The 25,559-nt window shown below is 38.9% G+C and overlaps 1 protein-coding gene across 1 annotated transcript in view; it reads right to left on the bottom strand.

Annotated features, from left to right (window-relative positions):
• Window positions 1-25,559, bottom strand: part of LOC135477525 (receptor-type tyrosine-protein phosphatase N2-like) — a 186,994-nt gene that overhangs the window by 103,900 nt on the left and 57,535 nt on the right. Inside the window, exons 4-9 of the mRNA XM_064757665.1 lie at window positions 25,303-25,380; window positions 24,809-24,895; window positions 22,032-22,190; window positions 21,219-21,350; window positions 18,016-18,124; window positions 4,486-4,569 (exon numbers count right to left, since the gene is read on the bottom strand). Of these exons, the coding sequence (XP_064613735.1) occupies window positions 4,486-4,569; window positions 18,016-18,124; window positions 21,219-21,350; window positions 22,032-22,190; window positions 24,809-24,895; window positions 25,303-25,380 (649 nt within the window). The remainder of the gene's footprint in view (window positions 1-4,485; window positions 4,570-18,015; window positions 18,125-21,218; window positions 21,351-22,031; window positions 22,191-24,808; window positions 24,896-25,302; window positions 25,381-25,559) is intronic.

Consider the following 25,559-nt stretch of genomic DNA (forward strand, 5'->3'; position numbering starts at 1 on the left):
GTGAGCCCAGCTCAGCAAATCAGGAATCTCATGCCAAGATATCAGAAACTGCTCAGGTTTGCCTCCTCACATGCCCCAAAAAATGCCCCATGATGTGAACACCTTATGTGATATTATGAGCTGATAAAATAATCATGGCCGGATAGTTACTGAACAGTTGCTTTAGATTGAGGTCACAGTAGAAAAAAGAAACAAAGCTACACAATTCACATTAAACAGACATTTGGGCTTCAGAAACGAAGACCTAGCCAGCTAACAGACATATTCATTCTGATCAAAGCATTTTTCAAACTTTGCTCTGCGTATATATTTGAAAAACATATGTTTTTTAAACGATAGGTGCTTTTTGTCGTAATTATATATTTGACGACAATTTTTTATTATACACTTATATGAGAATTGCGGTCATTTTAAGAAATGTGGAAGAAACTGACGTGCCCGAAGGGTGGACTATAATGGCCTTTAACGTATTAGTGATGGATATCACTACAAAAAGAAAGAATTAAGCCTACAGCAATCAAGACATTTACAATGTTTTAAAGTGTACAAGTATACACGAATGTTTAACAATTCATGCAGCATAAATTCTTTGGTTGTTTCTTATACACCGTGTGTTATAGCTGTCACCAATTTGAACAAGGTCTATAATATCTCCCACTTTCTGAATTGCATGTACTCATTGAGATTCTTCAAGGCAAAAGACCTATGACAAAATGGACAAGGGGAATGAAGATGCTTATATAGGGTGGGGGGACAACAGCAGCGTTCTTATCGCACCTGCCTGCAGGGCCTTGTAACAGACAACAGTCAACCAGTATTCTATAAACCTTACGGCACTTCAGTATTTTATTGACTACACATTTTTTTCTCCTTGCACTATCCTCTTTCTCTTTATTTTTATTTTTTTTTTTTTGTTTTAAATTATTTTTTTAGTTATTATTTTCAGAAGGTTGTTGCTCTGGCATGGGGAGGTGTAACTAATATGTGGCCAATCTTGTCAGGGCAAGGTATTAAACAGCTTGAGTAACGCCAAACATACATCCATTTGTCAACGACCTCCCAAGCGCCAAACCACTGAGGGATTCTTATGAGGCCGACCCCCACCATTTAAATCCAGCCTTAGTGGTGAGAGCTACAGAGCCACATGCCAGCGCCAGCGATTAATTTCCGTAAAAACGACACTATTTTCCACACGTCATGCTTGATTTCTGCTCTGGCCGATCGGGCTCTCTTAAATCACTGAATGCTATATGATGAAGAAGTTGTACATAGTGAGAGAGAAAGCGCCCAATCAACGGAGGCAGCCAGGCTTTCTCAGGAAGCTGCTGCAGATTACGACTGAAGACTTATGCTTCACACATGACAATGAGGAGGAAGTCAAATTGAGCAGCAGAGTGGCACTCTAATAACGATGGCTTTTCCAAGGAACAGAAGGAAATAATAAAATACAAGAGAACCAACAAATATGTTCTAGTATAAGCACCACTCTACGGCTCCAGTCAATCACATGCCTATTAATCACTACAGGTTTTCATTATTATATGTACAGCAATCCTTAGACAAAGACAAAGCAGTATCTAACCTTTTCCGGTTATTTTCTCCTTTTTGTTCTTGAACCGTTTATTTTTGAATTTTATAGAACATTCTTGATACCCACAGCGGCCCAACAAACTGCTGAAGTATTTCTCTCTCCACAACAAATCGACCTCTGACCAATGAGGTTAAAGTTTCAAATCTAGCTCTTGCTGCCTCGGCTATGTCTACAGAGTAAGGGCGTTTAATTCTCTTCCTTGAGCACCAACAATTCATAAAGATTCTACTTGAGAAAATTTCATACAATGAAACCATATAACATCAACCTAGCTTTTGTGATGTGCACAATAAAACAGGTTATCTTTATTTCTGTGTTTAATTATTAATTTATTTATCTACTGTTTTTTTTTTTTTTGGGGGGGGGGGGGTACTCATTGGTGATTATGCCATACCGGTACTCAAGAATAATTCACTTATACGACGGCTAGCTTTATGGTGGCAGGAAACCGGGCAAACCGACGATTATCCGCAGGTTGCTAGCAGTCCTTCCCATGTATGAGCAGAGAAGAAACCAGCATGAGCTGGACTTGAACTCACAGCCAACATATGGTGTGAGAGGCTCCTAGGTCACTGCGATGTGCTGGTGTGCTAAACTCCACAGCAATAATTATTAATAAGTGAAATAACTTAACCCCTTTCCACCAACCTCCGCCTCCAACCGATTCAATACGCCCATTTCAGCAATTATAATCTACGAGGAAAGCACTGCGACTTTAATGCATATAAGGAACATTTCTGAGTGGACGAAGCCCATAAATTTATACAGAGCAAAAGAGATCACATTAACCTGTGATTACTAGGATTAATAAACCTGATGGCTCTGGCATAAGACAATTATATTATAATAATGACGTCAATCTCAGTCCTATATCACCGCTATACATTTTCATCGGCTGCAAACTTGACATGTGGACATCTTAAATGTCATCCTTTTTTAAAAAAAAAAAATAGCTACCTCAGAAAAACAGAAAGCTCTAAGCACAATGAAGCAGTCCATTAAAACACGTAAGGTCGTTTCTTCTTCAGTAGTTCTAGTCTGCATGGATTTGATCTCACACTGTTCACAATGGTATAAAGAATTAACCTCGTGAGTCACGATGCTGCCCAAGCTCTCTTTAAACCGCTTGGCCAGCCCAACAATAAAAACATGTTAACTTTTTTCTAATAAAAATATTTTAAGGATGCATGCATGGTCTCAGAGACTTATCGTTGAATTTGTGTTTTTTCTTTGGTTTTTCAGGTATAAAGCTCAGGTACTATATTGAATACATGTAACCAGCTGATTTCTGTAACACCAAACTACCGTCTTGGTGAAAAAGTCCACCGAGCGATATAAAATGAAGAACAAGGGCCGAGGTCTGACTCAAACTGCTAAACAGAACACTCTACCAGCTATTCTGACTTTGTACTTGATTCTCCTCCCCCTCCCACTTCCCCTACCCCACAAACACACTACCACAACCATCAGTAATTATGTACAGCCTTCACCGGAAGCAGATTTCACTCTATTTATTGTCGAGGTGGCGAGTAATAACCAAGTTCAATTTGTCACAGCCAAATAACAGCCGTATCTTGCTTTTTCATATGTCAGCCGTCTTCTAATGCGCAGGGACGCGCACAATACAATTGAAGCCCACATTTGACACCAGCCAGATTCAGCACCTGGTCTGCGGAGGTACTTTTGATGTCTACAGGAAATGAGTAGCATCTCAGAAGCCTAAACAGAACCGCGTACCTCTCCGGTAGTCACCGAATATCAATCGCCTGAAGGAAACCCACACACTCTCAGCTATCTTAAAGTTTATAAAGCCAGAAGACTGTCTGTGTGTTGACATTTATGAAATATCGATCTAACATCTAACCACCATCATTCCCCACCCTCCCTACCCCCACTCAACACACTCGCACAAGATTTTTGTAGAGACTGATGAGATTGTTTAATGCCACACTCAAGAATTTTGCACCGAGGATACCATGGTGCAAAGTTTCATTATCAGAGGAAATGGAAGAGCTCTGGTTCAAAACAAATGAGCCTTTGGCAAACGCTTTGTGAACTTTATCACATGCGCCATGAGTCATAGTGGAAGACAAGTGAAATTCATACAAGATCTCACCACTTAAGACTCCAAGACCAATAAAAACAGGGAAGTCTTAAAAACTGTCAATGCATGTGTCTATGCATATAATAATTAGGAATGTCTGCCAAAATTTGCCAAATTACATGAAAATACATGAATACTGCAGCAAAAATTTGTATGAAAGAGCACTGATACAGCAATTAAATCTTAATATTCTTATCGTCTGGGGATTCATTCTTTTACTTCCTTTTTTTTCTGCTGTAGGAATTGGTCATGAATGCAGGGAATATTTAATTGTCTCATGTTGTAGATGTATTCATCCCAGTACTAAATTATAATTATTTCCACTAAGACCCATAGATTCTTATACCTGAATTGATAGCGAAAATTATATATACACATATAAATACATAGATATGTACAAGATGACAGCAAACAAACCCACACAAAGAGGGACAAACGGATAGATTATAAAGTGACCATACTGCACATTTAAACGGATATATAATCATTTTTGATTGGCTGGTGCATAGGGAGATATAGGGAAGTCCAGGTTATGAATAGCCCATAGATCGAGAAGCTGAATTTTCTAGGTATGGCAGATTTATTCAAGCGTGACCAATCCTGCAGCATTTAACTCAAGAAAACCTATCTCCGTGGTCAGACTGTCAGCCAATCAGCGTCAATTCTGTATCCCTTTTCAAAAGGACTTTTTATTTATTTATTTATTTAAATTTATGATTCACAGAAGGAGCAACTCAGACATCACAGATGGTAGGCAAGATTCTGCTGATTCTGACTTCTGGAGACTTACTCTGTGACTGTCAAAGATTGCGGAGGGATTCCCAACACTGTCTCCAAAGATCCCACCAGTTTCTTCCCTTCCTCCAGACTCACGCTGCAAAGAAGAACAAGTTCATTATTTCCTAATGGTATAAGCTCAGTCAATTTACAATGAAACTATTCTTCCCCATTGCCTTCATACACAACACAAATTAATAATATGGAAAACACACAAATCATTCAGTGTCACATAAAAATATGCATCAAGTATAACATGACAGCATCATGCAGTTCACACACACACACACACACACACACACACACACACACACACACACACATACACACATACATGCACATTAACATACATACATACATACAAAAGAATAATGCAGCCCCCTGTAACTGTCCCAAACAGCAGGTGTAACAGGGTAGTGGGACAAGGCCCATCACCGACCCCTTCCCGCCCAGCCTGCTGGCTGGAATCCTCTTCGCACACGTACAAAACACAAACCAAGTGAGCTGGAGATGGCCTCTTTCCCCAACCTGTTTCATTCATTTATTTGACCGGTGTTTTACGCTGTACTTAACAATATTTCGCTTAGATGTCATCGACCAGCATTCTGGTGGAAAGAAACAGGGCAGAGCCCAGGCGCAACCCACAACCATCCGCAGGTTGCTGACAGACTTTCGCATGTATGGGCAGAGAGGACATCCCTTGTCTTGTTTCAACGATGCACAAAAAAAAATATAAAAGCATGCCAAGAGTCCGTAAATTGGACTAAATTTGTGCGCAATATGATGTATGGTAAACACGAGAGACTAGCTGGTGAAGCATCATGGGAATTTAGGTGCCAGGTCTGACATTTGTATACCACTTGTACAGCATGAAAGGGGCTCGTCTGTGTTGAAAATCATGAAGACGCATCCCCAAAACAACCTAAAATACCAGGGGCTATATTCATCAACCCTTTTAAAATTTAAAGTCAAAATTTCAAATGCAGCTAGATGTACATGTATGATTAAATAGGTTGCTCTAAGTGTTTTTAATTTGTAAACCAATTCCCCATGGCAAAACACTATACCAACCGTCATTTGAGCTATTTGCTATCTTCAGTTTGACTTCTTAACTGCTTGCAATCTATGATTTATGTCTTAAGTTGCTTGTTAAATACCAACCCTATAATTCCCATCAGGAATATATACAACAAATAGTACATAAACAAACTTAAAAATACAGAAAAATGGGACATCTACACTATGGGGGGGGGGGGGGAGTGGAATGTGAAGAGGGGGTGGAATGGGAACAGGGGTGGAATGAGAAGGGGTGGGGGTGGTGGTCTGGAATGAGAAGGGGAAAAGGGGTGGGGGATGTCATGGGAAGGGGTGGGGGAGTGGAATGCGAAGGGGGGTGGGATGTGAACGGGTGGGGGTGAGGTCTGGAATGGGAAGTGGAAGGGAATGGTACAGATATAAACACAAAATACAAAAATAATTAACAACTAGGGCAAATAACTGGGGAGAATCATGTTCTTTTTAAACATTTTTGCAAAAAGGAATGAAACATGTAGTCGAAATGAAGCAAGAAAAAAGTTAGTCGTTCAGGAATGTGTATGACTCTGTAACGCATTGAGAACTGAATGGGTGTTTGTAAATTCAGGCTGGAAGCCACAGGCCACACAACCTTACAGGCTCGACATCGCCACTTGTTGCTGACAGGAAGCATACTGCGGTCGACTTGAAATCAGACCTCACAACCATGCCACCCTGTCCCTGGTCGTCGCTTTGCTGTAATTCGAACCGGTCAGTTGATACCTCGCACGGCTCATTCCACAGGTCTCCTCCAAATCAGGCGGCCAATGGAAAGCTTGGCCAGAAGCCAACTGAGCCAGGGAGCGGCAGCAGAGACTTCCTGTGCCCGATCAGAAGACAGACCTGTATGACAGCCATCCCCCTTCTCTTCCTCGGTACCTTGCTGGATTTTGTCCTTCCGCGCTAAAGCCGTATTGATTTTACGTGTTAACCATCTGAAGGCATTGTCATTGTCAAGCGAAGACTACACGCTTCGTCTCCTGCTTAGACCCGTCTGAATGCAGCTAATAACCGCCCCATCCTCCCCGGCCAGAGAATCTTCCTGGACCACCCCACAGCGCATCCCTAAAGGCTGTAGACTGAAGCTACTGCAATCCTGATGGCATGCCACAGACAACCATAAATCACACAGAAAGCTAAGAGAAAGCTCCATAAGGCATTTTAACTGTAATCCTAAAATTTTAAAAACATGCACATGAGATGGGAATCACAATGAACACAAATTTTTTTTTTGCTCTTCTTTTTCGGATAAATATTTTAGGGTTTAACTTTTGATGCAAATAAGTTTGAAACAAGATTTATTTTGCCACTGTAATTATTACTGGAAATAAGCAACAACATTTCGCAATGTAACAAAATGTTTTCAAAAATAAAACAACATGAATGTATTCTTGTATATTAATTATGTCAGCAACGATGACCTTAATATGTCAACCACATCTTAATTTTAAATTGAAAACTACAAAGCCTAACACTAGATTCATTTATATTTTTTCATTTAAATGATATGTATAAATCTGCACCCAATCCAAAGTTATTAAAGTCCAAAATTTCCAAATTACAAATTTTAAAATGCGTGAATTGTAAGCATTGAAGCATAGTTTTGCTCTTTCAGCCCATAAAACGTGAGTGAATTTATTTTTCTGTTTGTTTTTTCATTTTTTCAAACAGTGTCTGTACATGAGTAAACTATGTTGGGCTTAGTGAGACCTGCAGATATTTGAACTAGAACACACAATAAGGAATTTGAAACTGAAACCTTAGAACCAATTTAAAATTATTTTGTCCTGAGAATCTACCACCCCCACCACCCTGAGCCCCTACCACCCAAAAAACAATACAGTTTTGCCAAGTCAAGATTGATGCCAAGTTACATGTATGTATCATTGGGGCCAGGCAACCTGGGGATGGTTGTGGGTTTCCTCCGACCAAAGCTTGCCGTCGGCAATGAATCAAATCAATGGAGGGAAGAACTCAAAACGAAGAATGCATTGTATATACTCCTAATGGACGCTACTTTATTCGATATTTACAGCTACAATTCCACACTAGGAATATATATTTTAGGGTATAACAAGATATCAGTTCAAATATTCAACACTGTGATTTGAAGACAAGCGTGTGCCAAATGAAATATGCGAGTTTATTTTGGAATTGCAGGTGTCATGGTTTAATATGAATAAAATAATATTATGACTGAATTATGAGTTATGACTTCAACAAAAAGGGAGCTTATCCAATATGATTTACAGGTGTGAAATGTTGATGTGTACAAACTACTACAAACAATCATTCATATGTCTGAAATTACTTATATACATTTTCACGAGAAAAAGCCATCTTTGTGATGACTTGTGGTCATCATTTTTATTCTCAACTCTTAAAAACAAGTCATTTTGTTGAGAACAAAGATTCTCAATGTACGATATACAAAATGTAGTTACTTTGGACATAACTCTGGCTGTATCTGGTGTTACAGTATAGCTTACGACACGACTAGTTCTATCACGGAATGGCTTTAACAATTGCAGCCACCATCAAGACTCCCATAGCCCTATAGACATACATCTACCCTTAATGACCTGAAAATTCAGCCACAAAAGAGCATTTTTGGAGGCCAGTAAAAGTCATGAGATATTACTTCTGGTGCTAAAATTTTCCCAGTAGGATATCATCCTACTTTCCAAACACCTCTCAAAGCACCTTTCTAAAATCAATAAAATTCCCAGATTCTGGAAAAATGAGCAACTTACTCATGGACGAAATTTTAGATCATTTAGGGTATATATGAACAAAACGTCACACCTATGGCCTCTGACTGCGACAACAATAGATGTCCTCTGTAAGCAACATCTAGCTAGTCACCAAACAAAGACGAACCAGGCAAAAACGACAAACTAACGCAGAACAGGGGATCTCAAAATAACCGCACAAACCAGTGGACATTAGAAAGTCTCACATAATGGAAGGACGAAGAAAGCGAGCAAGCTGAAGGAGGACACGACACAAAGCTTTGATTTTCAAGAAGAACTGAGGGTTTCTGAAGGCAGATTACTAGACACAAGCCTCATCAGAGAAAGCTCGCCACTGGCTAGAGACGAATCAGTGAGGGAGGATCAGGTCTCTGCTTTGATCAGGGAAAGATGCCGCTAGTCACCGCACAGTTCTTAACCACTTCTTAACGACCGTCCTTCCATCTTCACAAACCCAAAAGGGTCTCCTCTTCTTTTTTTTTTTTTCCTTTTTTTTTTGTGCCCGCACCAAAGGAATTTGCTAATCTGTCCAGAGATACTAAATAGAGATGAGGAAGATGTGCACAACAAACAGCTTGTGACTAGTTTTCGATACGACAGACATTTTGCTTTTTGTTGGAGGTATTCCTTGTCCAAGCAAGCTGGCATTAATTTTCAACGCTGAAAAAAATAAGCAGCGAGACACGACACTTGTACAATGTTCTACTCTAAATAGTTTTTAACATATACCCTAAATGACCTAAACATTCACCCACAAAAGTTCATTTTTAGAGGCAAATAAATGTCACGAAATATTATTTTAGGTGCTGCAACTTACAATTTTCCAGTAGAATATCATTCCATCTTCCAAGGAATTTAACCTCAAAAGGCCTTTCCGATCTCAAAAGAACTCTCAGAATCAAGAAAAATGAGCAAGTTAGTCACGGAGGAAATTTGTGCTCATTTATACTACTACATGTATCTTCTCGCGGTTATTCTTTCTGTCTTTTTTCTTGCCCACTAAAAACTTAATTCATATGCCCTCTGCGAAGTGACTTCATTCAGATCCAATTTTCTATAGCTATATTTTTCAGTACTGCACCGATGTACACGAAAGTCTGGCTCCTCTAGAGAAAAGACTACTTCAGATTTTCACAGTACAAACATAAGCAAAAAATACTTTATTTATTTACTCATTCTTATGATTGGTGTTTTACGACAAACTCAAGAATATTTTACTTATGCGATGGCAACACTAGTCTATATAACCCCTATGCCACAGAGGCCCCTAATATTATTGAAAATGCCTTAGGACATGGGCATATTGACAATTTTATGAAATTCCTGTAAAATATATCTGTTCCTGTGTTACATGCTAAAATTATACATTAAACAATTTTCCCATGATTAGAGAATTAAGTTCTCATGATATGCACATATAGATTCATCTCCGTGTTGAAAATGTATCATTTCAGGGAATTTAAATAACTCATATATACAAATATATATATGAAAGTTATCCCGTGGTACATCAATTTCTGTTTTCTACATCTGCCCGGCTCATTCAACTGCTCCATGGTTCCACTGAACAAGAATTTAAAAATAACAACTTAACTATTTAAATTTAAAAATAACAACTTAACTATTTAAATTTAAAAATAACAACTTAACTATTTAAATTTAAAAGTAACAACTTAACTATTTAAATTTAAAAATAACAACTTAACTATTAAATTTAAAAATAACAACTTAACTATTTAAATTTAAAAATAACAACTTCACTATTTTCAAGACATCAAAACCAAATTTTTGTACAAAAGGGAGGAGCCACAAACATCTCATCCAGTCAGAACGGACATGTACATTTATATATAGATCATAATCATGTCGTATTATATAAAAATCACATATATTCTAATGCTCCAGGAGTCCATATCCGCATGCTTCGATCTAAGCAATTCAAAACTTCAATTCAGGTTTCAATTTGTTCAACAGTTTGAATGACGGACCAAGCTTTTCTGAGGGGATAAAAATCGTCAAAGTCAGAGGTACACGTAAGCCTCTGAAGATCACTTCAGTCTAGTAAACTCAACCATGTCCTTACAGTTGTCATGGGGTTTCAGGGCTGGATCACTGGTGTATTAATTATACAGTACTCAGACTGTAAGTTTCACGCTCAGCCAGCCTGCACAGGTTTCACAGTGACACGTACGTCTACCTAGTCCCATCACAACTTGTCAGGCAGCTCCAGCTCCGTAATAGTCGTTTTTAGCATCGTTTGCGATCGCACAGTGGTAATTTTGCTGTCCATCTTCTGTCATGTGACCAACCTCCGCCGGCTAGGGATCTTGTTTTCTTACTCGAGGCTTAGCCACATGTTTTTGAAATATTAATGAGATTGTACGGATGTGTCAGAATCAAACTTCTCGCCTCTGGTACCATAGGATATTGAGCTGGACACTGATAGATGAAACGGCCATTAATTGCTCTGACATACTTTCCCAGAAACACAGACTGCCATGGGAAAATAAAGTCCATGCATGATGGTCACTTCTTTATCCTAGTAAAGCCACTTATTATTGAAAATAATGTGATCAACATTTTCAGACACTCTAATTTACCCATATTTCACATATTTTTTCCTTATTTAAGAGTAACATATAAATGTTAACGCGCAGACCAGGCAAACTTTCTTATTCAATGCCTTCTTCGAAAGCATTTATAGTCACTTGGTTGCAGCCAATGCATGTGTATTCCAAAAATACAAATATGTGAATGACCTAAAGTCTTGTTGCAAAAAGGACTTAAGACTCGCTTGTGACAGGATCGGTCAAAAAGAGGCGTAGAAAAGAGCCTGACAGGTTGACGAGCAAGTCTGGGTCTCATGAACCACGAAGATGTCACAAAGCAACTGCTTGATAGGCGTGTGCAAATGTTGCTCTTGTGGGCAGGGGGTGTTGAACTTTGACCAGAAACACATTTTCCTCTTCTGAGAAGATTATTCATAACCTTTTCTCAATGCTGATTAATCTATGTGTATCAATATTCGAAATTATCCGAGTTCATCGAATGATTGAAAGTCGATCGCTATCATAGGGAACTTTCCCAACACTGCTTATATGCCTCGGGTCCTTCTGTTAGAATATTAATGAGGCAAAATAGCCTGCCCTCTCGCAGGATTTCTCCAAATTCTCCAAGTTTTTATTTCAACATAAATGATTTAGTTTATGAACGAACTTTAAGATGTCGCACTCAGAATTTGTTTAAAAATCCTAATTTTGGGCAGCCATGTCACTTTACATTTTTCTGATACAAATCAAAATATTAATCAAACTTCAAAACTCTCTTACATGTAAATGGCACTATATAAGGTGAATGGCACTATATCAGGTGAATGGCACTATATAAGGTAAACAGCACTATATAAGGTGAATAAATCAATCAGAATTAAAAAGGTGTTACTTGAAAAATGCTAAACTTTAGATAAAATACAGTACATATCTGTCTACCAAGGTATCATTAGGAGCTAAAAACAAACCCATCTGCATGAGACTGTAGTTTGCATAAACCCTACGATAAATCTCATCCTCATCAAGATGAATGGGCACTCAGAGTAAAGAAACACTTTATCTCTCCCTAGTGAAATGTTTACCTACACCCAAACACATGTTTTCATAAAGGGATTTGTACAGACTGAAGATAAACACATTCTCCACTCTACAAAACATACAGGTACATGTACATCTGTTATGTATTATAAGTGAAAATGATGCAAAATGCTACTTGAACGAGCATTTAAGTGTTTACAAATTTCTCGACAGTAACAGGAAGGCTGCATCCATGTTACAAAATAATTTCAATAAAATATTCCAGATGGAAATGGGGTTTTTTTTTTCTTCTTTTCAAGACTATTTCCATTGATTCTGTTTGGACATGTTGGACAGATTGCAGCTGATATCAAATATTTGCTCAGTGAAATCAAGAAACGGGAAGGGGTCACAAACAAAGTCTGTTTATAAATCTTGCAGATAGAAATCAAATAACTGCTTTCCTACAAGTTCAGGTTGCAGATTAATTGACTGGTGAGCACCACTTGAGTATATGTCTGTCTACCCACACTACAGCTTCTGAAGTGTGACGTTTACACTTGAACAAAAAAAGCTGATTAAAACGACATTCCAAAATGTATAAATTTTTTTTCTAAAACCTGCATATATTTTCACATACTAAACAATCCTCATAAAATAACTGAGTCAAACCATTGTGTTTATGATATGTCCCATAGCGCCATAGAGATGTCGTGAAAAAATAAAATTAAATGTCAAACTGGGAACTTAGAAATATGGAAACCTTTGCTAGGAATCTCGGCCAATCGCCAGTGAGCAGGTGATGAAAACAAATATGAAAACTAGGTAATAAAACCAAAAGCTAATAGGCAACTGTCAAAATACATTTGGATAAATTGGATCGAACAGTTTCAGAGAGTATGTATACTATTTATTTTGCGGGTGGGACAGGGGAGACGTCGAGAAGGCAGGTAGGTGGGCGGGGTAGGATGCTGCATTTTTCAGTGACAACCAGTTCTGTGATCACCAATCAAACATGAAGAATGCATGGCCTGGAGTTTTACCCAAGAACAAATAATGAAATTATCACCGACATCACTTAACCCGGAAAACAACTACAACATGGCAATGGTTAATGACCAGGGTGACATGACAGCTAAACCCCTCCTCTTCTCTCTCTGCCCCGCGGACTGACAGGTAGACACATAAAACATACACACCCTAACGAGTTCTAGCTGGTGCACTCAGATACAGGTAACCACAACATGTGCCATCCAGTGACTGGATAAGGGATAGGAGAAAGGACAAAATAAACAAGTCCGACGACGCTACAGAACCAGCAAATCATCTCTATTTAATTCCTAGATGTTTGGAAGACAACTGTTGTCTCACACATATTTAACGGTATCAAATGGGATTGAAGCTAGATGATCCTTCAAAACAATGCAATACCAATACAGACAATACGTTCTTATATGTGTTGTTATTGTTAATTAGAATATACATCAATTAGCTTCATGTGAATTAGAAGGACTGTCAGGTACCCACCAAAGGGAGGGGGTTTTAACTTTCCAACATTGTTCGAGCACTTCGGTCTGCCCCATGCACACAAAAACCTGACTGCCATTAAATATGTGAATGGCATATTTAAGGAGAAGAAAACATAAAAAAGATGCCAAAATCAGATGAAAGAGCGTCAAAACTTATTTGCAAATATGGTCTTTAATATTTTTGGGGATTTTTTTTTTTTTAAGAGAAAGGGGTTATTTTAAATATTTTTGTATGGTGGGTATATGGGACCAACTTTTGGTATTTATCGTTGTTGCACAATAATGTTCTAAATGAGGATCTTATCCTTGTCTCACAAATTTATCTGAATGTGAATCTGTTGTTTATATCGAAACATATGCATTTAACCTAAATTATGATAATATTTATGAACATATCAAAAATATAAATATGATCCAAATTAAGGTTTAATACATTTGTTACCTGAAAAGGACAACCTCCAGAGCAAAAATATTTATTAAACCTGTGTTACACGCTCATTTATGATAGTATTAAACAAAGGCCATAAATACCAAAAGGTGGTCCCAAATACCCACCATACAAAAATTGTTTTCAAATACCCTTTACTCCTTAAGGAAAAATAAGAAAAAATATTGAAAACCACACTTAGGAATAAGTTTGCACACTCTTTCATCGGAACTTTGTCATTTTTATGTTTTCTCCGCCTTGGGAAGTGAAAAATTCTACAGCACGGCCAAGATTAAAAAACCAGTCAAATACACCAGCAGAAGATTTACCCTGCTTAAAACCAACTGTTGAACTTTAATTTCACATGATGTACAAATATGTTGATTGATTGATTGGTGTTCTTAACATTCATGGTAACGAAAAGTTTGTTAAAAACAAGGCTCATCGAACATATATGACAGACACATATCATGTTAATATATAAAACCTTCATTCCTTGATAAGAACAAGACATTCGAAACTCCAGTCGAAAGTCGAGAAGGCTGATACATTTTTTGTTTTATTCTATTATTTCTCCACATCCGAAAAATCCTCCTTTTATAACTGCACCTGTATACATACCTATAGAGGACAGAGGGCATATATACTGCCCTCTACCTACATGTGATACATGTTGCGACATTAAGCGACAGTATCAAGGAACGCACAATGAACACAGACATGCACGTACACATGATCAACGTAAAGTGAAACACAGGCCAGCGCCGCAGATTGTCAATTATTCACGAGAAGAAATATGGCCTGATCAATGAGAAGGAAAATTGAAAATTCTCTCCAGCAAACATGTGAAAAGCATGTGATTTCATGTGCATGTGATTAGGAAGGGCTGCTGTGTCACTACCCTCACTTAGCAGTCATTAGGGATGTGTGTGAGTGTGGGGAATGGGAGGGGGGAACACAGGGCACTGTTAGTTGGAGGGGAGGAGGGAGACTTAAGCTTTAGTACTGTCCTAACAACACTCCTGTAGGCACCTGGGGCTCTCACAAAGACAACAAGGAAGCGGGGAAAGCCACATCTCAGTTACCGTGGCGACACACACAATGGGGGAATGCAGTCTCTTCCCTGACCACACATCATGGGAAGCCCAAGCCATGGTTGTTGTAATTAACAGCTATCTAATCCCCCACTGGGGCATCAACTTCTTGATAGATGGGAAGAAAAAAAAAGCCCTAGCTTAAAGGTAATAACCAAAAAGCTCAATTAAATTATTTGTTCATTGCCATGGAAACGGTTGATGTTGCAGATAGGTGTTATTAAGCAGTGACGGATCAAAGTGCGAGAGAGGAAGTTAAAGTAGACAGTAATCACAGGTATCATTAGTAACCTGGTTTCACTGTAACACCGCTGCCCAGTCATCCAGCCAAGTGCCAGGATGTAAACCTCAAATTCCACGTGCCTATAGTTCACTTTTGTCAGATCAAAGAAGCTCAGAATACAGAAGCCTCTTGGTATGGAGGTACATCTATGTACCTAGCAAAGGCACCAGGAGAGCGCCGTAATGGACACCTAGGTGGCAGACATTATCCCTGGGCTGTACAAAGACACCGGAGGGGCGGAACTTGACGGACATAATCTCTCAGCTGGTATCCACTGAAGTAGAAGGCCTTTTGCATTCATCTTACTAGCTCTCCTGCTAAGTTTTAGGCTTTAATCTCCTTGAGTCGACTGAAAAACATGACCTTTAAACAAGACACTACTTACTGGACTTCTGCACGCTCAGTTGAGATCTGTCAGACAAACGAGCAGAGCATGCAGAGTACTTACAAATTTCAGTAAGTCCATCAAAATACAACTTTGTGTTCATACATCCGTGTTCATACACTTGTGTTCACACACCCTCATTCACGCACCCGTGTTCACACACCCTCGTTCACACACCCATGTTCACAAACCCTTGTTCATACAACCGTGTTCATACACCTGTGTTCACACACCCGCGTTCACGCACCCGTGTTCACACACCCTCGTTCATACACCCGTGTTCATACACCCGTGTTCACACACCATCATTCATACACCCGTGTTCACAAACCCGCCTTCATACACCCTCGTTCATACACCCGTGTTCATACACCCGCATTCACACACCCTCGTTCACATACCTGTGTTCACACACCTGTGTTAACACACCCGCGTTCACACACCCTCGTTCATACACCCGTGTTCACACACGCATGTTCACACACCCATGTTCATACACCTATGTTCATACACCCGTGCCCATACACTTGTGTTCATCCATCTGTGTTCAATGATGTGGATGTTTTCTTTGTGTTACAAAAGGAAGTAAAAAATATTGTTTGCCTTCATGAGAACTGCCCCAGAAATACTTTTTTTCTTTTTTTAACTTTCAGCTGTGAAAAACAGCTCCACAAGCTTCTTGGTTTCTCGGCTGGTCAACCTGAGATAATCGAAGTACATGTAGAAAAGCTCAGCCTGTGGGTCCAAGACATCTCAAGTCTTCATTTCATTCTTTCTTTTAATTTTTCAAAAATGTGTTTATTTGATTTTATATACCAATTCCCTTTCGATGGATGATGTCAAGCCAATGCTGGATTTGACATCAGAGATCTACATACATGTCAGACTTCATTGAACAGGTAATACTGCAGAACAAGTCCTTCCATCAAACCAGTTTGAGCACGGATTGGTTCATCTCTTTAATACAGTGTGACAGAGTTATAATTACTAGGAAGCCCCCCACAGCTCATTACAATAATGATAATACTACCTGGTTATACATTAGCGTGCCTGTAATCTCACCCCGTCACATTGAGCTCATCCCCCATTATACGCGCTTTAAGCTAACAAAACAGTACAGGTTTGAGGCATACAGAAAAGATAACCAGCATGCGTCTTGTTGCATTACACCCAGCAGTTTTGTCAGAAGCCGAAGAAAGGCAATTGGAACATCGATCAGTGAAAAATGCGAGTCGCAAACACAGTGAAGTCTTCTGTCAATATATTAGACCATTCCATTGATCGCAGTCTCAAATATCGCTTTATGTCCATTCCAGGCAGGTTCCTTTTGTTTCCACTGTCTCTAATAAGTGCCCAACATGGCTCAAAGTTAGAGCCTCGCCATGCCAACTCAGCTTAACAAGAGGATCAATGGAGAGACAAGCAGCCAGGGGGAGACAACTCCAGCCATTACAAACTGATTCATTTTTTTTCCTTACATATATTAGATAAAGAAAGGTGAATTGCATCCTTTGACCTATACATCTATGCAAATTGTCAAACCTCAATATTACGTAAAGAACATGTTTGAGACTTTTTTGTTTGCTTTTCTCACACAGTCCTGAAGTGCTACAGTCTAATATTCAATATTGATGTTTATATCAGCTCGTTATTAATGCTTATTAAGTTGACATTCTGTCCATTTGTGTTCTCCTTAAATTACATAGTGATGACACCATCTGGCATTCACCTAATTTCAGTCAACACCAAGATGTGACGCGTAGTCTGTGGCTTTTTACATTGCCCAAACAATGGTCAATATACAGGAGTGATCACTCCATTTACCACCAAGACAGTGATGATACTGGTTCTAGGCAGCGTACAAACAAACCATTCTCAACATGCTGCAGGTACTTTTGAACTACATCTACCCCAGTGGTCATGCTTTATGAGTGCAACTTTACACACACAGCGACAGTTATATTACACACAAAGAACAAAAGAGTATATGACTTGGACTAACCACTTTTAGGTTCACAATGTCCTATACTTCACCCCAGTGGAAGTGTACTGTATGTCACCCCAAGTTTGGTATATATCAAAAAAATGCACCTTAAGAAACACATAAAGATCTTTAAACTATACTTTTGATGGAGGTGGTTAAGTCTTTCGGATAAGAACTCAATCAAACTTCAAAGAAAACTTATTAAGTGGCCCTATAAGGTGGATGAATCAATCAGAATCAAGAAAAACATGTCTTGAAAATGCTTAACTTTAGGTGAAATACAGTACAGACAACAGCAATATCCAGGCAAAAAAAAAACAAAAAAATTTTTGACCTGGCCAGATCCAGGCTTGCAATATTCTCCATTTCATGCCAATATACATAGGGCCATACTTATTCTTGTCAAGCATTTCACCCCAATACAAAGTATGACTGTACAAGTACTTACTCCTTGTCAACAGTGACGTAGACAAAGGTGGCATCCACCACCCCCAGGGTCTCTGCGGGAGTTTTCTGTCCATCTGCAGGCTTGTCTGTAGCAGGCTCAGGCTCTTCTCCTGAAGAGAGATTCAGTAACATTGTCACAAACGCAGCTCTAAAATCTTGTACCACTGACGGATGAAATGTTCAGAAAAATTATTGAGCATAATTTTCTTCAAATAAACAGTTTTCAATTTAGAGTTGCTTTTTGTAAATACTTTATGTTTATGGTTATTTTCCACCCAAGGTATCAAAGAAAGTATTCTTCAGAGTTTCAATGGTCTAACCCAGTAAAACTGTGTTTTCTAGCATGGTAACTGACCAGCTAAAGTCCATGAATAAACACTGAGATACAAAAATGGGGTACTTGCACATACTTATGGGGTCAATTTAAATCATAAATGCCAAATAAAGTATAATGCCTGATGTCAAGTACTTTTCGAACTCATTTTCAAAAACTTTCAAAATCTTAACAAACCACTGCCCAGAATTCAAGTATAGCTACTTTTAAGGGTTTCAAGGGCCAAGCCAGCCTAAACTTTTTTATTTTGAATATGGAGTGCTCTGACAAACTTCAAAAACAGATATTTCCTGATAAAACCTTCTAAAAAAGGGACAGAGACTTTCCTTTCACTCCATGTATTGGTAAGAAAACAAAATAAACAGAGGTGAACGTACTTGTGAAGGAGCAACGTTTCACCATTCATCTTTCCCTGAATCACACTACCAAGCAGTCAACTAAAAGGGCATAAACCTTGATGTGTGTCAGTCACAAAGCCACAGAAAACATGAACAATACTGGCTGCTACATCATCCATGCACATATGAATTTTTAACAAGCCATAAAAACGACTGGCTACAGATCAGCAAGACCTCGCATCCACAGCCATGAAGTCCACTTAATGTGAACAGTGAGACACGTATCTGTATAAAAGTTTCACTTTGCAGGACCAAACTGTGAACAGTGAGACACATATCTGTATTAAAGCCTAGTTTGTAGAACCAAACTGTGAACAGTGAGACACATATCTGTGTTAAAGCCTAGTTTGTAGAACCAAAATGTGAACAGTGAGACACATATCTGCATTAAAGCCTAGCTCTGTAGGACCAAACTGTGAACAGTGAGACACATGTCTGTGTTAAAGCCTAGCTCTGTAGGACCAAAATGTGAACAGTGAGACACATATCTGTGTTAAAGCCTAGCTCTGTAGGACCAAACTGTGAACAGTGAGACACATATCTGTATTAAAGCCTAGCTCTGTATGACCAAAATGTGAACAGTGAGACACATATCTGTATTAAAGCCTAGCTCTGTAGGACCAAACTGTGAACTGTGAGTCACATATCTGTATTAAAGCCTAGTTTGTAGGACCAAAATGTGAACAGTGAGTCACATATCTGTATTAAAGCCTAGCTCTGTAGGACCAAACTGTGAACAGTGAGACACATGTCTGTGTTAAAGCCTAGCTCTGTAGGACCATAATGTGAACAGTGAGACACATGTCTGTGTTAAAGCCTAGCTCTGTAGGACCAAACTGTGAACAGTGAGTCACATATCTGTATTAAAGCCTAGCTTTGTAGCACCAAAATGTGAACAGTGAGACACATATCTGTGTTAAAGCCTAGTTTGTAGAACCAAAATGTGAACAGTGAGATACATATCTGTGTTAAAGCCTAGTTTGTAGGGCCAAAATGTGAACAGTGAGACACATATCTGTATTAAAGCCTAGCTTTGTAGGACCAAACTGTGAACAGTGAGACACATGTCTGTGTTAAAGCCTAGCTCTGTAGGACCAAAATGTGAACAGTGAGACACATATCTGTATTAAAGCCTAGCTCTGTAGGACCAAACTGTGAACAGTGAGACACATATCTGTTTTAAAGCCTAGTTTGTAGGACCAAACTGTGAACAGTGAGACACATATCTGTATTAAAGCCTAGTTTGTAGGGCCAAAATGTGAACAGTGAGACACGTATCTGTATTAAAACATAGTTTTGTAGGACCAAAATGTGAACAGTGAGACACATATCTGTATTTATGCCTAGCTATGTAGGACCAAAATGTGAACAGTGAGACACATATCTGTATTTATGCCTAGCTATGTAGGACCAAAATGTGAACAGTAAGACACATATCTGTATTTATGCCTAGCTATGTAGGACCAAAATGTGAACAGCGAGACACGTATCTGTATTAAAGCATAGTTTTGTAGGACCAAACTGTGAACAGTAAGACACATGTCTGTATTAACGCCTAGCTACATGTATTTAGGACCAACATGTGAACAGTGAGACGCATCAAAGGCAAGCATAGTTAACCACTCCACTACGGTCCACTCTCCTTCCTCATAATAACGCACTTCAGTACAACACAGTGTTTGATATAATACGGTCCGAAATGTGTTACCGAACACTTGTCGCACACATACCCTAATTCTTCCCACTCTCATTGCTCCCAATATTTTGAAACATTCTGAGAGAACTATAGGGAGTAGAGAAATAATTTGAACAATTTTACGAAGATCTCATCTCTATAGTGACACAAACAAATCATTTTTGGTGCCATTTTCATAATAATTTTATGCATAAATTCCACTGAAAAAAGTGCTTGTGAGGCTGAAAAGGTTGAAGATGTACATACGTACATGTATATATTTATGTACATACTTTCATACTTTTTGAGAAGTGATTTGGCTTACAATTAACATCCAGCATCAAAGTGTCCGTTTCCATATTATGTTCATGTACACAATAGTTGGAAGTAGATAATGACCTTCACATATTTTTTATTCATTTTACTAGCGTCTTACACCATAAACAAGAATATTTCACTTATACCACGGCAGCCAGCACTATAGTGGGAGGAAACCGGGCAGTGCACAGAGAAAACCCACTACCAATTCCAGGTTGCTGGCAGACCTTGCCACATGGCTGTAAAGAGAGCCAACATGAGACTGGCTTGAACTCACAGTGGCTGCATTGGTGAGAGGCTTCCGGGTCATTACGCTGCACTGGCACGTTAAAAACGTTTGCCACGGATGCCCCCAATTTTCACATAATATGCACCACTTACAAAATGGTGGACAAATTTTCTCCCCCAAGAAAAGCATTGCACTGTGGTAGAGGTATTCAGGTAGATGAGTGCATCTCTCTATCGTTTACTAAACCTACCTTTAGATGGGACATCATAGGACATTGGGGTATCTGCCTTCTTCACTGGGGTGTTCTCCTCTTCCCCCTCCCCTGATGGCTCATCCTCTGAGGACTGGGACTGAGTCTGTGCCGGGGACTCCAGGACTTCATCTGAGACAGACAGAAATTCATGTTAGCTTCTCCCAACTGAGCAGATATAAAAAAAACAGGTATGAACGTCAGACAATGAAATTCATGTTTTGTACTGTATACAAATTGAAAAAAAAAAAAAAAGATACAGGTAAATAAAAAAACCTGCCAAAACTTTCCAAATTTTATCTGAAACTCAAACTTTGTCTTGATTTGCTTTAATGAGAACCAAGCATTGGCTCACAGCTGGTGTATTTTGAGAAAAGGCCTGTTTTATCAATGTTTTACATTACAATTGCAAGTGCTTGAATTATCTTTTTACACCTAACCTCAAATTTTACAGCATTATTCAGAATTTCTACTGCAGCCTGGATACCATTTTATGGAATACCATTTTATGGAACTGGCTCTGGAATTAATTTCCATTCAGAACATCCTGAAAGCCTTGAGCACCATGCAAGACAATGCTACAAGGTACAAAGTGAAGCACAGCCACTCCATGTTCAAAAGCATATTATATAATCTTGTATAATACAAAACCAATACAAATTTGACTGCATCCATGGTAATAATTCTGCTAGAGAGACTTCACCCAGTCAAAAGTTAATACCTGGCTTCACAAAACCTGCCAGTAAACTACTGAAGGCGTAAGCCCTACTGATTGGGAAGAGCCATGGTTTTGAACTTGCCCTGACCCCTCACCTTGAGATCTTAGGTTGTCCCCTGGGTCCATGTCTTCCACACCCTCCCCCTCAGCCTTCAGGCTCTCGTCTTCCTCGGTCAAATCCCTCAGCAGCGTGCCTATAACCTTGGTCAGCTGGTTAAGGTCTTTGTTAGACAATTTGCTGGGGTCAAGGTCATCTGTAATATATGAAACTCTTCAATGCCACAGTCAATATTTACACAAATTGCATTATTTGACCTTAATTAAAATCAACCTAAAACATTACAGTTTTAGAGGCAAGTAAAGGACAAAAAATCTTACTTTGGGGGTCCTGAAACTTACATCTTTCCAGTAAGATACCATCCTACCCAAATCCAAACAACCCTCTAAGGATCTCTCTAAGACCAATAGCACTCCCAGAATCAGCCCAAACAAGGTCGTGTGCGAAATTTTGTACTATTTTCAGTATGTGTATAAACTTATCTAATGGGTGTTTATTATCTTTAAATGTGGAGGAAAACCAGAGTGTTCAAGGCCAACCATCACCCTTAAGCAAGTCACTCGGGTATACCCTTCCCCTGGGGTACAGGAACTTTGGCATCATAATGCTGAAATTTAATATTTTATTAAATATTTCATTTGATAACAAAAAGTCTTACAAGGAGACAGACAGATATTTTAATATTAATGTGCAGATTTCCTATTATATCATGTAGAACCGGGCAGAGCCTTGGGGGAAACCTACGACCATCCGCAGGTTGCTGGCAGGCCTTTCCCATGCATGGCCGGAGATGTTTCTCATTTCCCAATTTTCTCCTACATGCGTATTTCTTATGTCTCCCATGTTTGATAATTTTATCAAAGACACTGAGATACCTGCCCGGATAAATCTATGACTGTCATATACGTATGAGAGTCATGTCACGTATAAAAAGGAAACATCAAGGATTTTGACATACAAGTCTGCATTGTACAGTACCTAACATAAATTACACACAGCTGTCTAAAGTGAACAAAAAGTCTATATACACACAAAATCAAACAGATCACAATTAAAGTATTACAGAAAAATATTTTAAAAATTCTATATAGTTTTGAAAGCCGTGAAGATGGAACACCTGCGATATGGCAGAGACGGGCAATTCCAAGCAGCTACATGTATGCTGTTGAAGCCTCCTTAGTATGCACTTTGCCAATCTGACTAGAGTTGAAAGTGTTACATGATAATTCGTTGTGATGTCCAACATGTCAATACACCTGTAAAGTAACTCTTGACTGTTATGTGGCTTTTCTTGGCGGATATAGACAGACATCGATGGAATACATTGGATTTTGGTGTTAAGTGTTAAACCTGAAGCATTTTAGTCCACATCACTGAGAACAGCTATCTGCGTGAACGCATGTTCTGTAATTCTTCAACCTATTTTTATGTTTCGTGTATTTATTCAAGCATATTCTGAAGGCATTATTTTGTGTTGATTGATAAAAATGTTGTTTTTTTTTGTGAAGCCCTGAAATTGGCCAGTCCAACCAATGAAGTTTTGTCTCCAAAATCACATTATAAATGTGCATAAATTTCACTGAAAGTTACTCTTTCATATGCAAAAAGGTTGAGGAATTAGGGTGCCTACGTAGGGTTAACACAGCAACTGCATACATCATCTTACAATTCTCCACTTTTCAAATGCTTATAATTTTTATTTAATTTTAAAGGACTTTTAAGCTTTTCAGGCCGGATATGAACCCTGGACTACGTGGCTACATGTGCATACAGATACTGTAGTTAAGGCTAGAACCATGTTCTTCAATCAACCAGTGAAAACATTCAACAGCAGAGCAACAGTCAGCAAAACATACTGCACATGTTTGCACTACTAAAAAATGTGAGTTGATACCAGTGGGAGATCCATCAAAGCTGGCACATTCTTACAGGTGTTCACAGCAAAAACTTTTCAAACGCCCGGAAGAAATCCCAGCGGGCTACTGCGACTGTGTTAGCCGTGTGAAAATAATGCCGTCCGCGGATTCCCACGATACCTGTTATGCACAGCGTTTGGCCCAGGATGAGAAACATGAGACTTGTCAAAGGGAATTAATGCTCAGCAACCAAGGACCAAACGTCCATGAAACTTCAGTTGACAGGCATTAAGCAGACTAGGATGGGTACATTAAGCCGGCTATAAAACCTGAACTACACCATCAGGTGTTACTGACAAATACCCATTCAGACAGAGCTCTGGAGTTAAGTATTCAATTGTATATTGCTGATGATCAGGCGTGACGATGTAGAGTACACACATTTGACACTCTCGACAAACCTGTACATGTACCAGGCCAAACCACTTACATCCTTGTACAGTAATGCGTTATGTTTGTATCATCATTTCAAACAAATTAGAGTTTTAGTTTTATACCCTCCCCCAAGCCCAGAAAAAAAGACACATTCCGCTTGTAAAACAACAGTTTAAATTGATGAGGTCTTAAATACCAAGTATGACCTGATTCTAAATCCCACCTGAAATAGGGCTCAAATGGAACATTGCTTATACAGAATCTATTAAAAAATACTGTACAATTCACCGCCTTTGTCAAGAGATGTACATACATACATACCTACATACACACATACCTACATACATACGCACATACCTACATACATACCTACCTACCTACCAATATACATATATACACGCCTACATACATACCTACCTACCTGCATACACACATACATCCATACCTACATACATACACCCTGTATAATAACAAACACACGAGTAATTTGTTCTTTCGCTTAATTCACGATACTAGTACTCACTTTGTAATAGGTCAGCCAACAGCTTCGCATAATGAGGGGAGAGGCCATTCTCTGCAATCTGATTGGCTGCTTCTTCAACATTTTCCCCTGAAAACAAAACAGAACAGGTCAAGACACTAAAAGAGTGCTGAACACAGAAACTCTCTGATATAATATGAACAATATGTACATGCGTCTAATTCTTGTCATTTACAGTGTTTTCAGCCGTACTCAAGAAAATTTCGCTTAAATGATGGTGGCCAGCATTATAACTGGAGGGGACAGAAGAAAAAGCCCCGGGGAAACCCACATACGGCTGGAGAAAAAGCCATATGCCAATTGACATACATAATGTTACACCAGAACATTCAGTTTTCACCACTGGTATAACAATGTATGAGTGAAAATTCTGGAGTAATATGTTAAACAATGATCAAATAAATAAATAAATAAATATCAGTTAAGTACTGCAGCACTGAGATACAATTAAACAGTGTACTGATAATCTAGCTCACCTGGTTTTGGTATTCCAGGCTGGGCGGGGACTTCCTCTGGCTGCTCTGGATACGCTGGGAGAGTGTTGCCAGGAGAATCTGCGTGAACAAACACAATCCATGGTAAACTACATTTATGATATTAAATCATTTTGTTTATTTATTTCTATTGATGTTGTAAGTTCAATAGGCCACACTTGAGAAATTTCACATAATATTATCACATTTTTTTTTTGATGGACAAAAAAAACCCTGGAGTAAACCACCAACCACTGGCA

This window comes from Liolophura sinensis, chromosome 11 (genome assembly GCF_032854445.1).
Source record: "Liolophura sinensis isolate JHLJ2023 chromosome 11, CUHK_Ljap_v2, whole genome shotgun sequence".
Taxonomy (NCBI): domain Eukaryota; kingdom Metazoa; phylum Mollusca; class Polyplacophora; order Chitonida; family Chitonidae; genus Liolophura; species Liolophura sinensis.